This window comes from Peromyscus leucopus, chromosome 7 (assembly GCF_004664715.2).
Source record: "Peromyscus leucopus breed LL Stock chromosome 7, UCI_PerLeu_2.1, whole genome shotgun sequence".
Classification (NCBI taxonomy): Eukaryota; Metazoa; Chordata; class Mammalia; order Rodentia; family Cricetidae; genus Peromyscus; species Peromyscus leucopus.
Genome location: NC_051069.1, coordinates 87,569,949 through 87,588,778, shown reverse-complemented (window position 1 = coordinate 87,588,778; position 18,830 = coordinate 87,569,949). Strand labels below are relative to the sequence as shown.

At 42.1% G+C, this 18,830-nt stretch overlaps 1 protein-coding gene across 1 annotated transcript in view; it reads left to right on the top strand.

The window, feature by feature from the left end:
• The window catches only part of Pik3cb (phosphatidylinositol-4,5-bisphosphate 3-kinase catalytic subunit beta), a 110,449-nt gene that overhangs the window by 36,658 nt on the left and 54,961 nt on the right, over nt 1-18,830 (top strand). The window contains exons 3-5 of the mRNA XM_028869985.2: nt 4,096-4,282; nt 9,033-9,258; nt 17,096-17,319. Of these exons, the coding sequence (XP_028725818.1) occupies nt 4,112-4,282; nt 9,033-9,258; nt 17,096-17,319 (621 nt within the window). The 5' untranslated portion in view covers nt 4,096-4,111. The remainder of the gene's footprint in view (nt 1-4,095; nt 4,283-9,032; nt 9,259-17,095; nt 17,320-18,830) is intronic.

Genomic DNA, 18,830 nt, shown 5'->3' with positions numbered 1-18,830 from the left:
TGTCGTTTTGCCACCGAGGCAGGGAGATTGCAGCAGGTTTGAGCTAGCCTAGGGTACAGAGTGAAAACTCGTTCACAGAACAGCAAACTTGCTTAGTTTTTAGCAAGGCTGATTACTGTGGTGAGCAGAATAAGCAATGGAGTAGGACGAGCCCTAGTTGCATCCCCTCATGTGTTTACCTCTGACGGAAGCCTGGGGCTGCAGCAGCAAATGGAGCCCTTGCTGCAGTGTGTACGGCACCATCCAGTAGCTGGGGAGTAGGGCCTAGACAGAGGCATTGGGTCAACAGTAAAGAATCCAGTTGGCAGAGGAAGACAGGAAACCTGGGACCACCAGGGCTACGTGAAAAAATGGTATGCTCAAAGGCCCAATCTATGGGGAGCATGGGACCCCCACCATTTGCTTCTCTTCCTGCCTTTCTAGCGTGTTTCCAGTTAGAAAACTTTCTCTGTTAGAAACTATTTCTGTTGCTGTCCATGTGCTCCCTGGCCAGCCTTTTCTTCGAGGAAACAAGAACCTGGAAGGCTGAGTGGGTTCCCTCTATACTTAAGTCACACGTAGAAGAGTGGGCACTCGCCTTTCTTCTCATTTTATCGTGGAAATAGGAAATAGTATTATTTAATTTTCTTTTCATTCTCTCTCAAAGTTTCTTCCCATTATTTGTCAGAGTGTTGGCTTGTTGCTTGTTCATACATGTCAGAAATGTGTGCTGGTCTCCCCCGTCTCCTGATTTAAAGACATTCAGTGGCTGTCCTGGCATGTCGCTGGGGAAGTGGAGGTCTTTCAACTCTTCCTCTTTCTCCAGTGGACAGATGGTGGCTTGTGTGCTGTAATTACTGTCTAGAGGCTCAGTGGGGCTGGCTGTTCCTGCTGTGTTCTGAACCCTAGAGCGGCCCTGAAAAGTAGTTTTCATACTTTAAAAATGTTTCTTGTTTTCAGTGTTTGAGCTTATGCTTTCATACTTAAAGAAAACAAAGAATGACTGAAGATCTTGAAGACTCGGTAGCCCTGTGCAGAACATTTCCTTTAAAGGAGGCAAGGGAAACACAGGCTAATTGCTTCAAAAAGTAAAACAATACACTCCTGCTCCTGCCTCTGTCTTCCTGGATAGGGATGTCTCTTGGGCTTTAGTTTTTTTTAACTTAAAAATGAGAAGTCTGATAGTCCTAAGACAGCTCCCGACCTGACACTCATAGACTGGACTCTGCATTTGTCTCTTGCTCTCAAAGACAAGGGAGAATTAAACGTTTTACTTTCAATTTGGACACAGCAATGGGAGGTTCAGTTCTGGGACTTGAACTCATAACTTCAGGAATATCAGGCAAGTCCTCTACCAGTATACTACATACTCAACACTAGTCTTTTTTGGGGGTGGGGTGCCCTTTTTTAAACAAGGTCTTTATTATGCAGCTATGGCTGTCCTGGAACTCGCTCTGTAGACCAGGATGGCCTCAAATTCACAGAGATCTGTCTGCCTCTGCCTCTTGAATGCTGGGGTTAATGGCATGCGCTATCATGTCGTGTTTTAAAAAAATCTCTGTTTGTTTGTTTGAGACATGGTTTCTCTGTGTAGCCCTCTGTAGACCAAGCTGGGCTTGAACTCAGGCATATGCCTGTTTTCTGACTCCAAAGTGCTAGAATTAAAGGGGTGAGCCACCACATCCAGTTTAAAAGTATTTCTAGTAGAAACAAGCATGGTGGTGTATGTCTGTAACTCTAGCAGCATTTGAAAGGTGGAAGAGATAACCTGAGTTCTAGTCTACTCTGCGTCACATGATGCTCTATCTCTTATTATAAGATCTTCTCTTGTATTGGGGATATAACTCTATGTGTAGTGCTTGCTTGGAATATTTATTCAAGGCCCTGGGTTTGATCACCAGCATTTGAAACAATAAAATTCTGAGCATGGTGATAACACACCTGTAATTCCAGCACTTGAGAAATCAAGGTAGGAGGATTGTTGTGAGTTCAAGGGCCAGTCTAGGCTAATATATGCAAGATCCTGGCCTCCCCAACTAACTCCCTAAATCAGACCAAACCAAGTATCTGCAAAGCAGGATGTGATGGCACACACTTGTTACCTAGTCCTATGGTAGGCAGAAGGGTCTCCAGTTTGAGGCTAGCCTGGGCTGTATAGGGAGACCCTGTTTCAAGTAAGACCCCCAAAGCCAAAACCAAGGAAACCTCTACGGAAGCTTTATTGCCTTTGCTGTTTCTCTGTTAGTAGTTGATAAGAGTCTGTCAGATGTGCTTGTAAACAGATACCACACATAGCTGAGTATCTTTAAATCTGACTCAGTGTAATATCTCTATGTTTGTCTATGTAAACTTTAAATAGTGAGGACTGAAAGTGAATTTAAATAATTGATTTCTAGTGACTTGCTCTTTTTTTTAGTTTATTTATTTTTGAAGTATTTATTTTTAAATATGTGTCAGTGTGTGGGTATATGTACTTAATATTGGATGCCTGACCAAGGCAGAGGTGTTGAATCCCCTGGAGTTCCAGCCACTCAGTCTGGGTGCTGGGAATCCGATTTGGGTTCTCTACAAGAGCAGCAAAAGGGCCAACCACTGAGTCATCTTTCCAGTTTCCTCGTTTTAATATGATTTTAAATAAATCTTTTTATGCTATTTGTTTTTTTTTTTTTTTTTTTTTGATTTTTTTTTTAGCCGGTGGTCCTTTAATCAGACTCGGAGCAGAGCAGCGATCTATGAGTTCAGAGCCTACAAGTGGTTCCAGGGCAAAGCTACCAGAGAAATGTCTCGAAAAAAAAAAAAAAAAAAAAAAAAAAAAAGATATATTTATTATTATCAGTTTCTGTCTGCATGTATGTAGTGGAGGCACAGATCATACGATGTTGAGCACCATGTAGTTGCGAATGCTCCTTGGCTCATGTTTCTCTGAGTATTTAGTATTATTTTTAATTTTTTAAATCAGATTTACTTGTGTGTGTGTGTGCCCTAGAGGAAGACCACATGTGGGAATTGGTTCTCTTCTTCCCATGTAGGTCCTGGTGCTGAGCCAGCTCTCTAACCTCCCCTTTGCTTTTTTAAAATACCACATTTAGGGGGCTGGAGAGTTGGCTTGGTGGTTAAGAGCACTTGCTGCTCTTCAAGAGGACCCAGGTTCAGTTCCCAGTACAACACTGGATGGCTCACAACTGCCTGTAACTCCAGCTCCAAGATCTTATGCCTTTGTCTTCCATGGGCACCTTCATTCACATACCCCTGTGAGTGGAGTTTCCCTGCCCCACAGCCACTCTCGATTAACCACTCAGAGTCTTAATATTAATTTTAAATGCTTGGCCAATAGCTCAGGCTTGTTACTAGCCAACTCTTAAAATTAACCAATATATATATTTATTTATGCTTGGCCATGTGGCTTGGTACCTTTTCTTAGTACGGCATGCCCATCTTGCTTCCTTCTGTGTCTCCTGGCAACTCCACTCTCTGCCCTTTTTCTTCCCAGCATTCTCAGTTTGGCTCTCCTGCCTAACCTTATCCTGTTCAGCTATTGGCCAGTCAGCTTCTTTATTAACCAATTAAAGTAATACATATATTCACAGTGTACAAAAGGATTATTCCACAGAATCTCCTGCCCTGTACTTAAAATAAGAAAAACAAATCACATTTAATTGGTCCTATTATATTATTGTCTATATTGAAATTAAGAGCTAATTATAGGGGCTGGTCAGAGGTTTAAGACCATTTGCTGCTCTTACAGAAAGCCTGAGTTTGGTTTCCAGCACACAATCTGAACAGCTCAAAATCATCTGTAACTCCAACTCCAGGGGACCCATGATCTTTCTCAGCACTAGGCATGTACATGGTGCACATACACACTGTGACGCACAGATGCATACAATAAAATCTTTTTTTTACAGAACTAATATAGATTGATGGTTTTCCACTCTCTTTCTGAGAGTCTTGCTGTGCTTCATATGCAAGCCTTCTAGCCCTTGGACTCAACTGATTTTTCCTGCCTCAGCATCCCAAATAGCTTAGGACTGTAAGTGTGTTCCAACATTCCTGGATTGTCATGTCTTAAGTTAAAAATGAACTAAAGCCTGTTTTTCCATTTTACTTGATTTCCAGGGCCCAGAGGTTATGAATGTGCTTCGGCTCTATAATGCCTCCTGCTATGGCAGACATCCTTGACATCTGGGCAGTGGATTCACAGATCGCATCTGATGGCGCCATATCTGTGGATTTCCTTCTGCCCACTGGGATTTATATCCAGTTGGAAGTACCTCGGGAAGCTACCATTTCTTATATTAAACAGGTATGTGTTAGTTAGGATTTCTCAAGACTTAGCTTACTTTCTGTGTGACTTAGTGGAAAAAATATTAAAGAATCATATTTGTGTAAATCATGTGGTAAAGCTGAGAGATGTTTAATTTTCAGGCTATTGCATTTTAAAATTTTTATGTCCTATTTTTTATATATAAGCACGTTTATTCTCCCACCTTTGTTTTTGATCCATATGTGATAGCTGCATTAAGATTGACACTGGTCATATGACATGCTGTAATCGCAGCCCTTGGTTGCGGGTGCAAGACAGAAGCAGGATGGGGCGTCCCAGGCTATCCTTGGCTGCATAGTAAGTCCAAGGGCAGCCTGGGCTACCTAGTAGACACTGCTGTGGGAGGGCAAGAAAGTTGAACACTTTCTGCTGTAATTCCTGACTTTTGAGCTTGTCACACTTCTTTCTTCTGTATGATGTTTTGGTTTTCCCCCCAACATCCTTGTCATGATCCCAGAGAAGAGTTTCCAACTAAAAGTCAACTGATAAATGAAATCCTTCCCTTCCCTTCCCTTCCCTCCCCTCCCCTTCCCTCCCCTCCCCTCCCCTCCCCTCCCCTCCCTCCCCTCCCCTTCCCCCTTCTTTCCCCTCCCCCCTTCCCCCTTCTTCCCCCTTTCCCTTCCCCCTTCCCCCTTTCCCTTCCCCCCTTCCCCTTCCCCCTTTCCTTCCCCTTCCCCTTTCCTTTCCTTTCCTTTTCCTTTTTCTTTCCTTTTTCTTTTTTTCTTTCTTTTTTTTTTTTTTTGGAAACAAAGTCTTTCTTACTGGCCTACCCCTTACTGATCTGTCTTAGAACTTACAGCCAACTTCCTGCCTCAGCCTCCCAAGTGCTGATGTTGGTTGTGAGGAGACAGGCACAGCTCCTACTCTGCTACATGAAGTAGCACAAGGAACTTCCCCTAATTAAAAAAAAAATTTTTTTTTATATGTATGACTACCTGCATGTGTGTCTGTACACCAGGTGTGTGTAGTGCATGTGGTAGCCAGAAGAGGGCATCAGATCCCTTGAGACCCTTTATAGATAGATGTGAACTAACAAGTGGGTACTGGGAATCAAACTCTGGTCCTAGGGGACAATTTGTGGGTGTTGGTTCTGTCCTTCCACCATGTGGGTTCTGGGGACCCAGCTGAAGCTATCAGGCTTAGTGGGCTGTGCCCTTATTCACTCAACCATCTCTCCTGTTCCAGAGTTGGGATTTAATAAAGACTGTGTATAGGCTTTAAGACAGGGTCTCACTATATAGCCTTGCATGGCCTGGAGCTTGCTATATAGAGTAGACTGGCTTTATATGCCACAGAAATCTTCTTGCTTCTGTTTCCCAAATGCTGGGATTAAAGGTATGTGCCACCATGCTTGACAAAGATGCTTTCTGGCTTCTTTTTGGTTTTTTGAGACAGGATTTCTCAGTGTATCCCTGGCTATCTTGGAACTCACTCTGTAGACCAGGCTGGCCTTGAACTCACAGAGATCTGCCTGCCTCTGTCTCTTGAGTGCTGGGATTAAAGACCTAGGCCACGACTGCCCAGCTGTTTGTGGGCTTCTTGAAGATAAGAATACTGTTAATGTTATTTTTAACAGCAGTCACATATACAGCTTAAGACTTGGAGGGCTCTTTCTTTTAATTGTCGCTAATTAAAATAAGATCACCAGATGGATCCTGTGGGAGACGAGTGCACCTGGCGGGAGGGACTACAGTTGATAAGGGAAAGTCTAGATCACCGGGATGCAGGAAGCTAGCATATCTTCACTATAAACACAGTTAACAGTTGTTTGAGATTCCGAGGAAATGTCTGGGAGAGGCATGAGGCCCTGCCCAAGGTCATGTACTCTGGATCCTAAAACCTGGTTCACTGCAAGTCTAAAGCAAAACACTCAGAACCTTTACAGCCGGCATTGCTAATTGTCCTAAGGGCCTCCCCAGCGGCGATTATTTATGTTTACGTGTATGGTGTGTGTGTTCATGTGTGTGTGGCTGTGTATGCATGTACCACTGTGCACATGTGGAGGTCACAGGAGTTGTTTTCCTTTCATCTGTGGGTTCTGGTAGTTGAACTCAGTCGTAAGAGTTGGCATCAAGGGTCTTTATCCATTGAATCACCTTGTCTTCTCTCTACGGTGCATTTATTACAAGACTAAGCACGAGGAAAATTCACCAGGAACTACATCTAAAACACAGATGTCTGGGGAAAAAAGTCTCATTAAATTACATGATTCAACTTTGACCAAATGGGAAGTTGCGTAATAAGATCAGAAAAGTTATGAAATATATTTTATAATAATTGATTCATGAGAATTTTTTAATGATTTTTTTTAAAATTACATGCATTGTTCTTTTGCCTGAATGTATGTCTGTGTGAGGGTATCAGATCTCCTGGAACTGGAATTACAGATGATTTTGAGCTGCCATGTGATTGCTGGGAATTGAACCTGGGTTATCTGGAAGAGCAGTCAATGCTCTTAACCACTGAGCCATCTCTCCAGCCCCCAATACATGAAAATTGTAAAACTGTAATTTCTGAAGTAAAAAGAAAATACAGGATTTAGCCACTGCATCGCCGATGAGTTTCTGTGTGTTTGTCCGTTTTGAGTCAGTGTCTATTATATAGCTCGGGTTGTCCTCAAACTCACAGAGATACACCTGTCTCCACCTCCCCCAGTACTGGCATTAAAGGCATGTGCTGCTATGCCTGGCTGTTTGTCTGTTTTTAGTTTTGATACAGGGTTTCATGTAACCAGGCTGGTCTCTGCTTACTGTGTAGTTGAGGATGACCTTCACTGTTCTCCTGTTTCCACCCAAGCACTGGATCACAGGTGTACACCACCACACCAGTTTTCTTTGTTTTTATCGTCAGTGACAAGTAGAACATCTGACCTTGCCTGACATTGAGTTAACTATTGGTACTCTCCAATTTTTAAGAAATTATGAAATATGTATGATACTAAGATTTACAATTTAGGACATTTTTAGAGTTTCTTGTAGCTTAGGCTGGCTTTGAACTTGTATAGTAGAGGATATAGCCTTGAACTCCTGATCCTCCTGACTCTGCCTCATGTGCTGGGATTACAGGCCCATTTCACCATCATACTCTGTTCAGTTTTGTTTCTTCATTCAAAATTGTTATTAGGAATGTTAAATATCATTGTTTCTTAATCTTCATGGGCAGTTTCTTTGCATATTTTGTGTTCTGTGTTATATTCCATAGGAATGCAGAACAATTCCCTACATAACTAAGCAGTTTTAATTTACTGTTTCATATGGCCAGGAGAATGATCTACAATAGCTATATTTTTGGTTTTGAATGAATGAGCTTATTAAGAATATGCAAACAAAGGCAAAAGAACAAATAGCAAGTAGCAGATAGATAGCAAAACCTCATCAACTCGGAGCATCCACACATCCAGCAGGAAGCAGATGGGGAAGCCAAGGCGGTCAGCGGAGTTCTGACGGATGAGCTGCCTCAGGGATGAGCTTCCCGAGGTTGAATTTCTCACTGTTTTCCCAGCAGCCACCTCAAGGGTAGGAATTGTTCATCTTCTAGCTGTTCTCAAGAACAGTGTTTTTCACTCTTGGGGGCTGTTTTGTTCTTCTCTCCATCTCTGAGTTAGGTGGCCCTCCCATCCCTGGACAAGGGCTCTAGAGGATACATTTAAGACAAGCAGGTTTGGGTCTGATAGAGAATAGCTTCCAGAGCCAACTTCTCAGTGAACTCAAATAGCACATGACAATTTACCAATACAATATGTACAACATTTGTTTCAAAAGAATGGCCAAGGAAAACAAACAAGCTTTGCCAGGTATGCGTGTTCAGTCTGTAGTCAGACTTGGGAGGAGGATCTAGATTATTGTAAGTTTGAGGCCCACCTAGGCTGCTTTGTGTGTGTGTGTGTGTGTGTGTGTGTCTGTCTGTCTGTCTGTCTGTCTGTCTGCCAGGACAGCCTGAGCTACAATTTGAGACCCTGTCTACCTATCAACTTATAATCACCCCTCCCCCCCCAAAAAAAGAGATTCATTGGTCTATATGGCATAAATTTCCAAGTCAGTTTTTGTTTTGTTTTATTGTCCTGCTCTATAGACCAGGCTGAATTTAAAACCAGAGATCCACCTACCTCTGCCTCTGAGTGCTGGGATTAAAGGCATATACCACCACCACCTGCTTCAAGTCAGGTTTTTATTTCTGTTTTCATTAGTTTATTATAATCTGTAATCCAATTAAACATATAGCTTCTCTATGAGTTTTTACTTTTTCCAGATATTTATTTATGGGTATTGCCTGCATGCATGTCTATGTATGATATGCTTGCAGTGTCTGCGAAGACCAGAAGAGGGCGTCAGATTCTCTGGGACTGGAGTTTCAGATGGTTGTGAGTTGTAGTGTGGGCACTGGTGCTTGAACCCTGGTCCTGAAAAAACAGCCAGTGTTTTGCCACCTCACCATCAGTCCCCTCAGGTTTTCTCTCACTGGCTGTCCTGGAACTTGCTCTGAAGAACAGGCTGGCCTGGAACTTACAGAGATCCACCTGTCCTTGCCTCTAAGTGCTGGGATTAAAGGCGTGCGCCACCACGGCTCTCAGCGGCTCTTCTCACTTGCTGAGTCATCTCTAGCCTGTGAGTTTTGACTCTTTGCAAACCGTGGCAGTGGGCATCCTTGTATATGTATCTTGTATATGTGCATCCTTGTATATGTGCATGTGCCAGCATTCCAGATCATGTCTTACTGTTTTTCCCTGCAGATGTTATGGAAGCAAGTTCACAATTACCCAATGTTTAACCTCCTTATGGACATTGACTCCTACATGTTTGCATGTGTGAACCAGACTGCTGTATATGAGGAACTTGAAGATGAAACTCGAAGACTTTGTGATGTCAGACCCTTTCTTCCAGTTCTAAAACTAGTGACTAGAAGTTGTGACCCAGCAGAAAAATTGGACTCAAAAATTGGAGTCCTTATAGGAAAAGGTAATTTAAAAGTTTTTAGTACGAAGTCTCACCTTTATCTTTGTTCTGTGTATTAACATGTAACTATATTCTAAGATACTATTTTCAACATTTTGTCATGGACTAATATTAATATGTTCAGGGTTTGAGAATAAGCTCTGTGAGAACTGAAGGTTGAATGTTTAGACACATCTCTAGCAATGTGATCTTGCCACAGCACCCAAGGGCTTGCATTTTTTATGTCTTTTTCTGTACTATTGATTTATTTTTATTTACAAAAGAATTGGTCTTCAATTAATGGGAAAAAATAATTGTTTCTTTATCTCGGATAATTTGAGAATTTCCCCACTATGTGGTCTTATATAATGGCCCAGATTGGTTTCTCTTTCACTATGTAGACCAGGCGAGGTCTTGAAATTGTTGTCCACTGAAGTGATGAGTGATGATGCATACCTTTAATTCCAGCACTCTTAGAGGCCAGACTGGTCTACACAGCATGGTACAGGCCAGCCAGGGATACATAGTAAAACCCTGTCTCAAACAGATAGGTTGAAATTGCCATCCTTCTGCCTCAGCCACTTGGGTTCAGATATTGGAGACATGCATTACCTTACTTGGTTGAGAAACCCTTTCCTAAGAAATGATTTTTGTTTTAATTTTATAAACTACCCATAATCCCCTATAATATGAACTTATTGTTTACCAATTAAGACCATAAGTTGATCGATGTTTCTATAAACTAATTCATGTTCTTGGCAAAGTTTTGCTCTTTTACTGGTTATTTTTAATTAGAAGTTATCTTTGTATCAAGTAAAGATGTATCCATGATTCCTTAAACTATTGCTAGGGGCTGGCTGATGATTTATGAATCCCTGGGCTCCATTCAAGCAAGCAAACAATAATGGGCAGAGTGCTCATGCTGGAAGGGTCAGGGGTTCAAAGTCATCCTCAGCTAGTTGAAGGCTAGCAAAGGGTTACACAAGACCCTGCCTTTAAAAAAAAATTAAAAAAAGAAAGAAAGAAAAGAAATTTTGGAGAAAGTTAAGAACATAGAGGAATTAATTCTCTCTTGCTATAGAAATCTTAGCAGACAAGATTTAATGTCTATCAATACTTTAGAAAAAGTGCTGATCCGATTTAGGAGCTACACGTGGTTACTAAGGATGGGCCTTGAAGATTAATCCCCAATCAGAAAGTCCCCTGGAGCTTTTTGAATTTGACTATCTACTTTGGCGAGATTCACTACAGTAGCATAATATAGTACCACCTCCTTTAAGTTAGCTTTTCTTTGGGGGGTTGGATAACTTAGTATGGTGCTTTCCTGGCACCCCAAATTTTTTTTATTACATTTATTTATTTATTTGGGTGATTGCTTAACACTCTCTGCGTGTGTGTGTGTGTGTGTGTGTGTGTGTGTGTGTGTGTGTGTGTGTTTGAACTCGGGTCTTCAGCCTTGGTGGTCAGCATCTTTATCCACTGAGCCACCTGTAGGCCCAAACTTGGGTTGCTCTTAACGGTCATTTTAATCTCAGATGTGAATTAACTAGCCACCACTAACTGTACCTAAGCTCACCAAATTCAGTAAATAAAAATATAGGAAATACAAATATTACATAGGATATGGTTGCTGAAACATGTCTTCAGGATCTCTCTGCAGTGTGATTGAACGGAGTGGTGTTGTCTTCTCATCTGGCAGCCTTTACCCTACTCCAGCACCAGGGTCTGATGTAAAGCATTCAGTGCTACATTCCGTGCAGTATCTTGTGGCTTATTGCATCTGCGTTTTGTGTAGTGTGCTCTGCAGGTTGACCAAGATAAAAACAGTATTTGTGGCACAAAGTCAGCAGTTCATGTGCTCTTAGCTGTTTTATAAATTTTGTGTTAGCAGATCTGGCAATTCTTTAAGCTCATATGCTGAAAGGTAGTTTTTATGTAGGAAGTCTGTGCTTTAGAACAAGTCCTCACTCTTCATACCTAAGGGGTCGTCGGTGCCTGCAGTGGCTGCTCTGTCCATAATGACTATATCCAGGGCTGGGTGAGGTCATGCCTCCTGAGAAAACAATAAACAATTACTTCAGTTTAACTTCAGGAACAAGGTTGCTGCCTCCTCTGTCCAAAGAAAACAATAGAACTTTTACAGCAGAACTGCCCTGAGCAGGCTAAAAATACCGTTTCCTCTAGGGTGATGTGCTTGACATTTTCTTTACAGTTTATTCTAAATAATTATTTATGGAATTGCTGTTTGTGCTCTGACTGCCCCCCATCTTGAAAGTGCATGCTCCCCTGCATTATTTTCTACAGCACCCTGTAAAATGGAATCACAGCCAGATGGGTTTTATCAGCAGTCTGAATGAATGTTTGAGCTGGGTCTGGTTTTGGAGGTTTGTAATCGCAGATGCTTGAGAGGCCAGGGAAGGAAGATCACAAGTTAAAGCCTTAAGGCTGCCTTGCAACTTGGTGAGACCTTGTCTCAGAATAAACATTTCAGAATGGAGCTCTGACTGTAGCCCCATGGTAGAACACTGGCTTGAATTGTGCCAGGCCCTGGGTTCAGTCTCCAGCTTCATTATCACACAGCAAGCCTCCCTCTAACCAGGTTTTGTTTGAGACTGGGTTAAGTATCTTGCCCAGGCTGGTCTCAACTCTTGGCTTGAGTGAGCCTCCCATTGCCACAGTCACTAGTGCTGACTGAGACTGGTCACTTGCCAGCTTGCCTGGCAGGATGTAGGAGTTTAGTAATATTTTTAGTGTGACCAAACTTTTCTCATGCTTTTTAAATGTAATATTCGTCTGTATATCATACACTGTTTTCTGTCATTTTCCTAGGAGAAGGTGTATTAGAAAATTACGTTTAAACTTAAATTACTTAGCCTAAGCTATTAATGGCATCTGGTTTTCCTTTCAGTGCTAGCCCTGGCATCTGACTGGCATCAGACTCAAAGCCCCATGAAGGCCAGGCAAGCTCATTATTTCTGAGTCATTCTGTAGCCCCAAACTTTTATTTATTTTTATAATTTTTAAAGTTAAAAAAAAAATTAATTGTATTTTAATGAAGTAGATTTTTTTCATATAATATATTCTAATTATGTCCCCCCCACTCCTCCTAGATCCTCTCTACCTCCCTCCCATCCAAAGCCACCCCTTTTCTGTCTTGTTAGAAAACAAAGAGGTATCTAAAGGATAATAATAAAATACATAATAAACCAATTGGGATAGGATAAAACAAACAGAAGGAAAAGAGCCAAAGAAAAAGGGCAAGAAACACATATAAACACAAAGACACATGCTACCACCCACGGGAATCCCATAAAACACACACAAAGGCCCTGTCAGGCTTTTTTAAACAGCCTGACACAGCAAAGAACCTCCAAAGATGATGATGCCGCTGGGTTTGTTTTATGTTGGCCATTTACTGTGGGGCATGGGGCCTGCCCTTAAGAGTAGTTTCTTTTCCCAGCAAGACTCCCTTGTAGAAAACTAATTCTTTTTTTGAGACCGAGTTTCTCTGTGTAGCCCTGGTTGTCCTGGAACTTGCTTTGTAGACCAGGCTGGCCTTGAACTAAAAAAAGGTCCCCCTGCCTCTGCCTCCCGAGTGCTGGAAATAAAGGCATGTGCTACCACCACCTGGCATAGAAAATTATGTTTTTCTTTTGAAAGTAGTTATCAGTTAGAAATAGCTCCAGGTTAGGGATGGGGCACATGTCTACTTTTCCTCTTATTCTAGGTCCCCATTTGGTGCAGACTTGAGCAAGCCCTGTGCATGCTGCCTCAGTTTCTCTGAGTTTGTAAATACATCAGCCCTGCTGTGTTTAGAGGGCCTTGTTTCCCTTGTGTCCTCCATCCCCTTTGGCTCTTACACTCTTTCCTCCTCCGTTTTTTGCAGGGCTTTCTGAGCCCTGAAGGGAGGGATTTGATGGAGGGATCCTGTTTAGGGCTGAGTGTTCCAAGGTCTCTCACTCTCTGCATATTGTCTGGCTGTGGATCTCTGTATTTGTTCCCGTCTACTGCAGGAGGAAGCTTCTCTGATGATGGTCTATGAATATAGCAGAATATAATTAGGAGTCATTTTAATGCCACATTCCTTTAGTAGAACAGTAGTATTTGGTTTTCCTCTAGGTCCCAGGACTTCTAGTCCCAGCTTCTTGGTCACCTAAGCAGTATTGGGTATGGGATCCACCTCCTGGAGGAGCCTTAAAGCAACCAGATAGAGGTTGGTTGTCTCACAAGCTCTGTGCTGCCATTGCCCTAGTCCACTTTGCAAGCCGCACACAATTATAGATCAAAGGGCTCGTAGCTGGGTCGGTGTTTGTCTTTCTCCTTTGGTAGCATGCAGAGTACCTTCTGGTACCAAGAACACTAGCCTATAGTAGTTTTTATTTTTGAGACAAGGTCTTGCTATGCTACTCACTCGGGCTAACCTGGAGCCAGCATATGTAGACCTTGCTGTCCTTAATGAGGTCATCCTGCCTTTACCTTCTAAATTCCTCAGATTACAGACATTGATTTCCTTCCCCATTTACAAAATAATAATAATAGTGATAATAATAATTTTTTAAAAGACAGAGTCTCACTATGTCCTTCTGGCCAGAGTAGGAACTTACTATGTAAAACACGCTGGTTGGTCTTGGACTCAGAGAAATCCACCTGCTTTTGCCACCATGCTTAGCCTTAGCCTCTGATTTTTAAAATATTACATTTTTATTGTTGTAAATGTGTGGATTCATGAGTGTAAAGTGCACATGTGCATTTTTTGACATTTATGTGTGTGCTTGTTTGTGTACATGTAGAGGTCAGAGAACGGATCGTGGGGATCCCTTCTCTCCTTCCACCATGTGGGTTCCAGGAATCAAAGTCAGGCCGTCAGCCTTGGTGGCCAGCACCTTTACTCACCAAGCCACCTCACTGGCCACCACATTTTATTTTGGAAAGATTTTTGTAGTGGTTCTCAAAATTCTTGTAGCATTACTTTCATAAAAAGTATATACATAGGACAGGTGTGGTGGTGCACGCCTTTAATCCCAGCACTGGGAGGCAGAGGCATGAAAGGAGGATCTCTGTGAGTCTGAGGTCAGCTTGGTCTACATAGCAAGTTCCAGGACAGCCAGGGCTACACAGAGAGAGAGCTGTTTCAACAAACAAACAAAACGCTGAGCAAATGCTTGTAATCCCAGCACTCAGGAGACAGACAAGAGGATCATGGGGGCTTGTTACCCAGGCCAACCCAATTAGTGAGCTCCAGAGCAGTGACAGGTCCTGTCTCAGAGGAAGGTAGAGGTTGCTGCTGAGAACAACACCTGGAATTGTCTGCTGCCCCCCACATGCATATGTGTCCACATATGTGCATAAACCCTCACACATACACGGTAAAGAAGAAATCATTGCCAGAGCAGTAGTGATTTCCATTCTGGAACTATAGCTGAGCTGTGCGGAACTCACTGTGGGAAATAACGGATCAGCAAGCAGACAGTTAGAATGCAGTAAGTACACTGCCAAGCCACAAGGTGCTGTCTCAAGTGTATTGGTAAGTCGGAAGGCTGCTTGGAGAGTGGGATTCTAAACAGGTGTCGGCGCTGAAGAGTTTTGCAAGTGAAGGGGTTACAAGAAAGGTGAGCAAAAGGGAATGGGATCTGAAGACGGACTTCTGAAAATAACAAGAATTGATACTGGTTGTTGAAAGAGGCCACAAGGATAAGTAACAGACCATTTAGGTACACAGTAGCTCAGAGCAGGGAAAATCACCCAGAGAAGTTCTGTTTTCTGCTAAGCTTTGGGAACCCTCCACTCCCCAGTTCCTTTTCATGTGTCATTGTAAAAAAAAAAAGACTGAGCAGCCCGCTGCTTTCCAGTGGACAGTTTCTGTTCCGCAGAGAAGCCTGTTTGTCCCAGTGCTTGGTTCACTTTGTGATGGGTCATCGAGATTATCTTCAAAAACTAGTGAAGTGTTTGAGCTTGAAAGACTGGAAGATACTGAATCTGCTATGATGCCTTAAATTCCATTTGTAATTTTGTGTGGAGCAAATGGACCTGGGATGTTTATCACTGTAGAAGGATTCATTTTGTCTTGGTTGAGCTGGGACACCCCCCCCCCCATAATTCAAGTGAATGAACAAAAGTTAAACATTCATACGAGAAACCCTATCCAAATAGGATAGTAACATCTGGAGGCTCATTTGCTGAAACCTGAGGACTGGCTTAGTCCTCTGGAGTTCATCTTCGTTGGGTTCTGTGAACATTCTCTCGGCCCAGTTAGTGGCTTTGACCCTTGTCTCACTCTGTTCCCTGGGAAATTAAATTTAAAAAAAAGTTTATTTTTATTCTTAAATTTTTATGTGATTGTGTTTGGGTGTGTGCATGAGAGTGCAGGTGCCGGGGGAGGCTAAAAGAGGGTGTCAGGTTCTCTGGAGCTGGAGGCACAGGGAGTTAGTTGTGAGCTCCCCAAAGGAGGTGCTGTGTGCAAACCCGGTCCCTCTTAGCAGCTGAGCCGCCTCTCCAGCCCCATTCTGGGAGATTTTCTATTGAAAGGATTCAGATGGGAAGTAACATGACCAGATGTGCATTTCAGAAAGCCTTTTCAGACTGTAAGATGGGAGAGGTGAGGCCTTCAAGTGGAAGGCTGACGAGGCTGCTTAGAGAGGAAGGCACGGGATACGAGGGCTCACAGCCTAAGGTTGATTCCTGGTACACCCACAAGGTAGAAGGAGAGACCGACTCCCACAGACTGTCTTCTGATGTGTGTGTGCATGCATGTCTGCCCTTTCACCAAACAAACAAATGTATGTAACTTTTTAAAAGGCTTCAAGTAATAAGGAATCTGTGAAAAAGTTGTGTTAGTCACCTGAAGGAGAGATGCTGTGGGCTAGGATTAGGTTAATGGCTGTAGAAACTGAGACAGGTAGATAGTTTAGAGACATTTCAAAGGTATTTTAGAGCTGGGTATGGTGGTGCATTTAGCAGTTTAGCAGTCAGGCCAAGACATGAGGATGGCCTTGAATTTGAATTTGAGAGCAGCCTGGCCATGTGATAAAATCCTGTCTCACATACTCACCTATACCCCCAAACCGCACAAAAAGAGGTGGATCAGACATTGTAGTAAAGACTTTGTTTTTGTTACTGGGTACCCATTTCTGCTCCCTCCCCTGTAGAACCTATTATCCATCAACAGAAGAATGGTGGCAGTGCACTCTAAAACTCCCATGTTAGACAATATGACATCATCTGTAGAGTTCATGGTCAAGAACCATGCAAAAGTTACCACCTCCCAAATTATTCAGTAATTTTTGTGTTAGGACACATTCATAACAATCCTGGGGCATATGTGGCTAGTTGGACATCCCTTCTAGGAGTCCAAATGTCTCTACTAAAAATATAGGTTATTCATAGCTAATTTACAATAACGTATTTTTTAACAGGTGTAAGACTATCCAGGAAAATCTATGGCTCTTTCATCATATGGTTTTAGATTGTGTATTATGAATTTCATTTTTTATTATACCTTTCTACTTTTACAAGTCTATATGTGCTTACTCTGTGGCTCTGGCTGTCCTGAAACTTGTAGCAGCTCTCCTGCCTCCACCCCAAAATTCTACCAGTATTTCAGGTGTGCTTCCTGCCAAGTTTTGATGGTTGTGACGCTGATAACCTGCTATATTTCTATATAATTTTGCAATTTGTATGTTTTAGAGATGCAGCAGCATGTGTATTTTATACATGAGACTCATTTGCCTATGTTGGTCATCCTTTTGTCTGCTTGGTAAAAGACAAATATCCAAGTTAGTTTGTATTGAAGACATTTTGTGTTCTTTTTTTTTTAAATTATTATTAGCTACTAAAAAAAGACATCTTTAAAAAATTTCTTTAGGTCTTCATGAATTTGATGCCTTGAAGGATCCTGAAGTAAATGAATTTAGAAGAAAAATGCGCAAATTCAGTGAGGACAAGATCCAGTCTCTAGTGGGGTTGTCTTGGATTGACTGGTTAAAGCACACATACCCACCAGAGCATGAGCCGTCCGTCCTGGAGAACTTGGAAGATAAACTGTATGGAGGGAAGCTGATCGTGGCTGTGCACTTTGAAAATAGCCAGGTAGTGTTTGATTATTATTATTTGTTAATTAGTCACTGATTTTTCCGGCTGGTGCTCCATTCTTGGAGGTGTTTCTTGCTTAGAAAGCACTACAAAACAAAATAAAACAAAACCAGAAAACAAGCTTGTAGGGGGATGGACTTAGTTTATAATTACAAAGGACTATCTAAAAAAAAACCTTTGTACAAACATTTTTTTGATGAGTTATAATAGTATAGAAATGAGTTGTCAGACTGAACTGTTTCATTGCTTTTTACAGTTGTAAAAGAATGAAAAAAATTTAAAGAGATGTTTTAATTTTATTTTATTGTGTGTGTATGAGTGATTTGCTCGCATATATGTATGCGCACTACATGTATACCTGGTGTCCACAGAGGCCAGAGGAGGATGTTGGATCTCCCAGAACTGCAGTTGCAGACAGCTGTGAGCTGCCATGTGGTGCTGGGAATTGAACCCAGGTTCTCTGGAAGAGCAGCCAGTGAGTGCTCTTAACTGCTGAACCATCTCCAGATATTTTAAACAGGAGAGAAAAAGAAAACTTTAGTCAATATAATCCCCCCTCCCATTTTCTTACCTTTATTATTTTTTCCACATAGGTATCATGAAAGGCTATTAACTTCTGATCTCCCTGTCTCCTTGTCCCCAGTGCTGACATTAGCCTGGTTTATGCATCTCTGAGTTTGAACCCATGGCTTCATGCCTGCCAGGCAAACACTTGAACCGGAACTCTAACCCCTGTTGTTTTGGTTGATGTGTAGCTCAGAAGTAGGGCATTTACCTAGTGTATACACGGCCATAGGTTCAATCCCCAACAGCATTCACACATACACACCTCCTCCCTCCCTCCCTCCCTCCCTTCCTCCCTCCCTTCCTCCATGTTTATAAAGTTGGACAGAAATCATTAATATATGGCTTAATCAGTAATAAGGTATGGATCTTTTCTTACCATTACCTATACAGACACCCCCCCCCCAACACACACACTCACACACACTGCGTTGGAAATCAGAACCCAGGCCATGGTCTAGTGGTACACATTTTTAATTCCAGAGGCAGAAGAAGATGAATCTCATTGAGTTTGGGACCAGACTGGTCTACAGAGCTATTTCCAGGAGCCAGGGTTACACAGAGAAACTCTGTGTCTAAAACTGAAAATAAAACAAAACAAACAGCAACAATAAAAAACAACCAGGCCATCTGTCATGATAGGCCAGTGGGCTGCTGCTGAGCTGCACCCCCAGCCCCAGGTTTTGTAATAATTAATAGGGTGCTATCCTATTTGCCTATTACCTGATAGTAAACTTCAGCTAATTTTTGGTGTGGGCCTTTTGTCTTTGAAACAGAACCAATGATTATGGCATTTAAATAATTTGTTTGCATGAAGAAATAGTAAACCATCATATATGTCACATTGTTGTTTTTTTTTTTTTTTAAAGATTTTTATTATGTATACAGAAGAGGGCACCAGATCTCATTACAGATGGTTGTAAGCCACCATGTGGGTGCTGGGA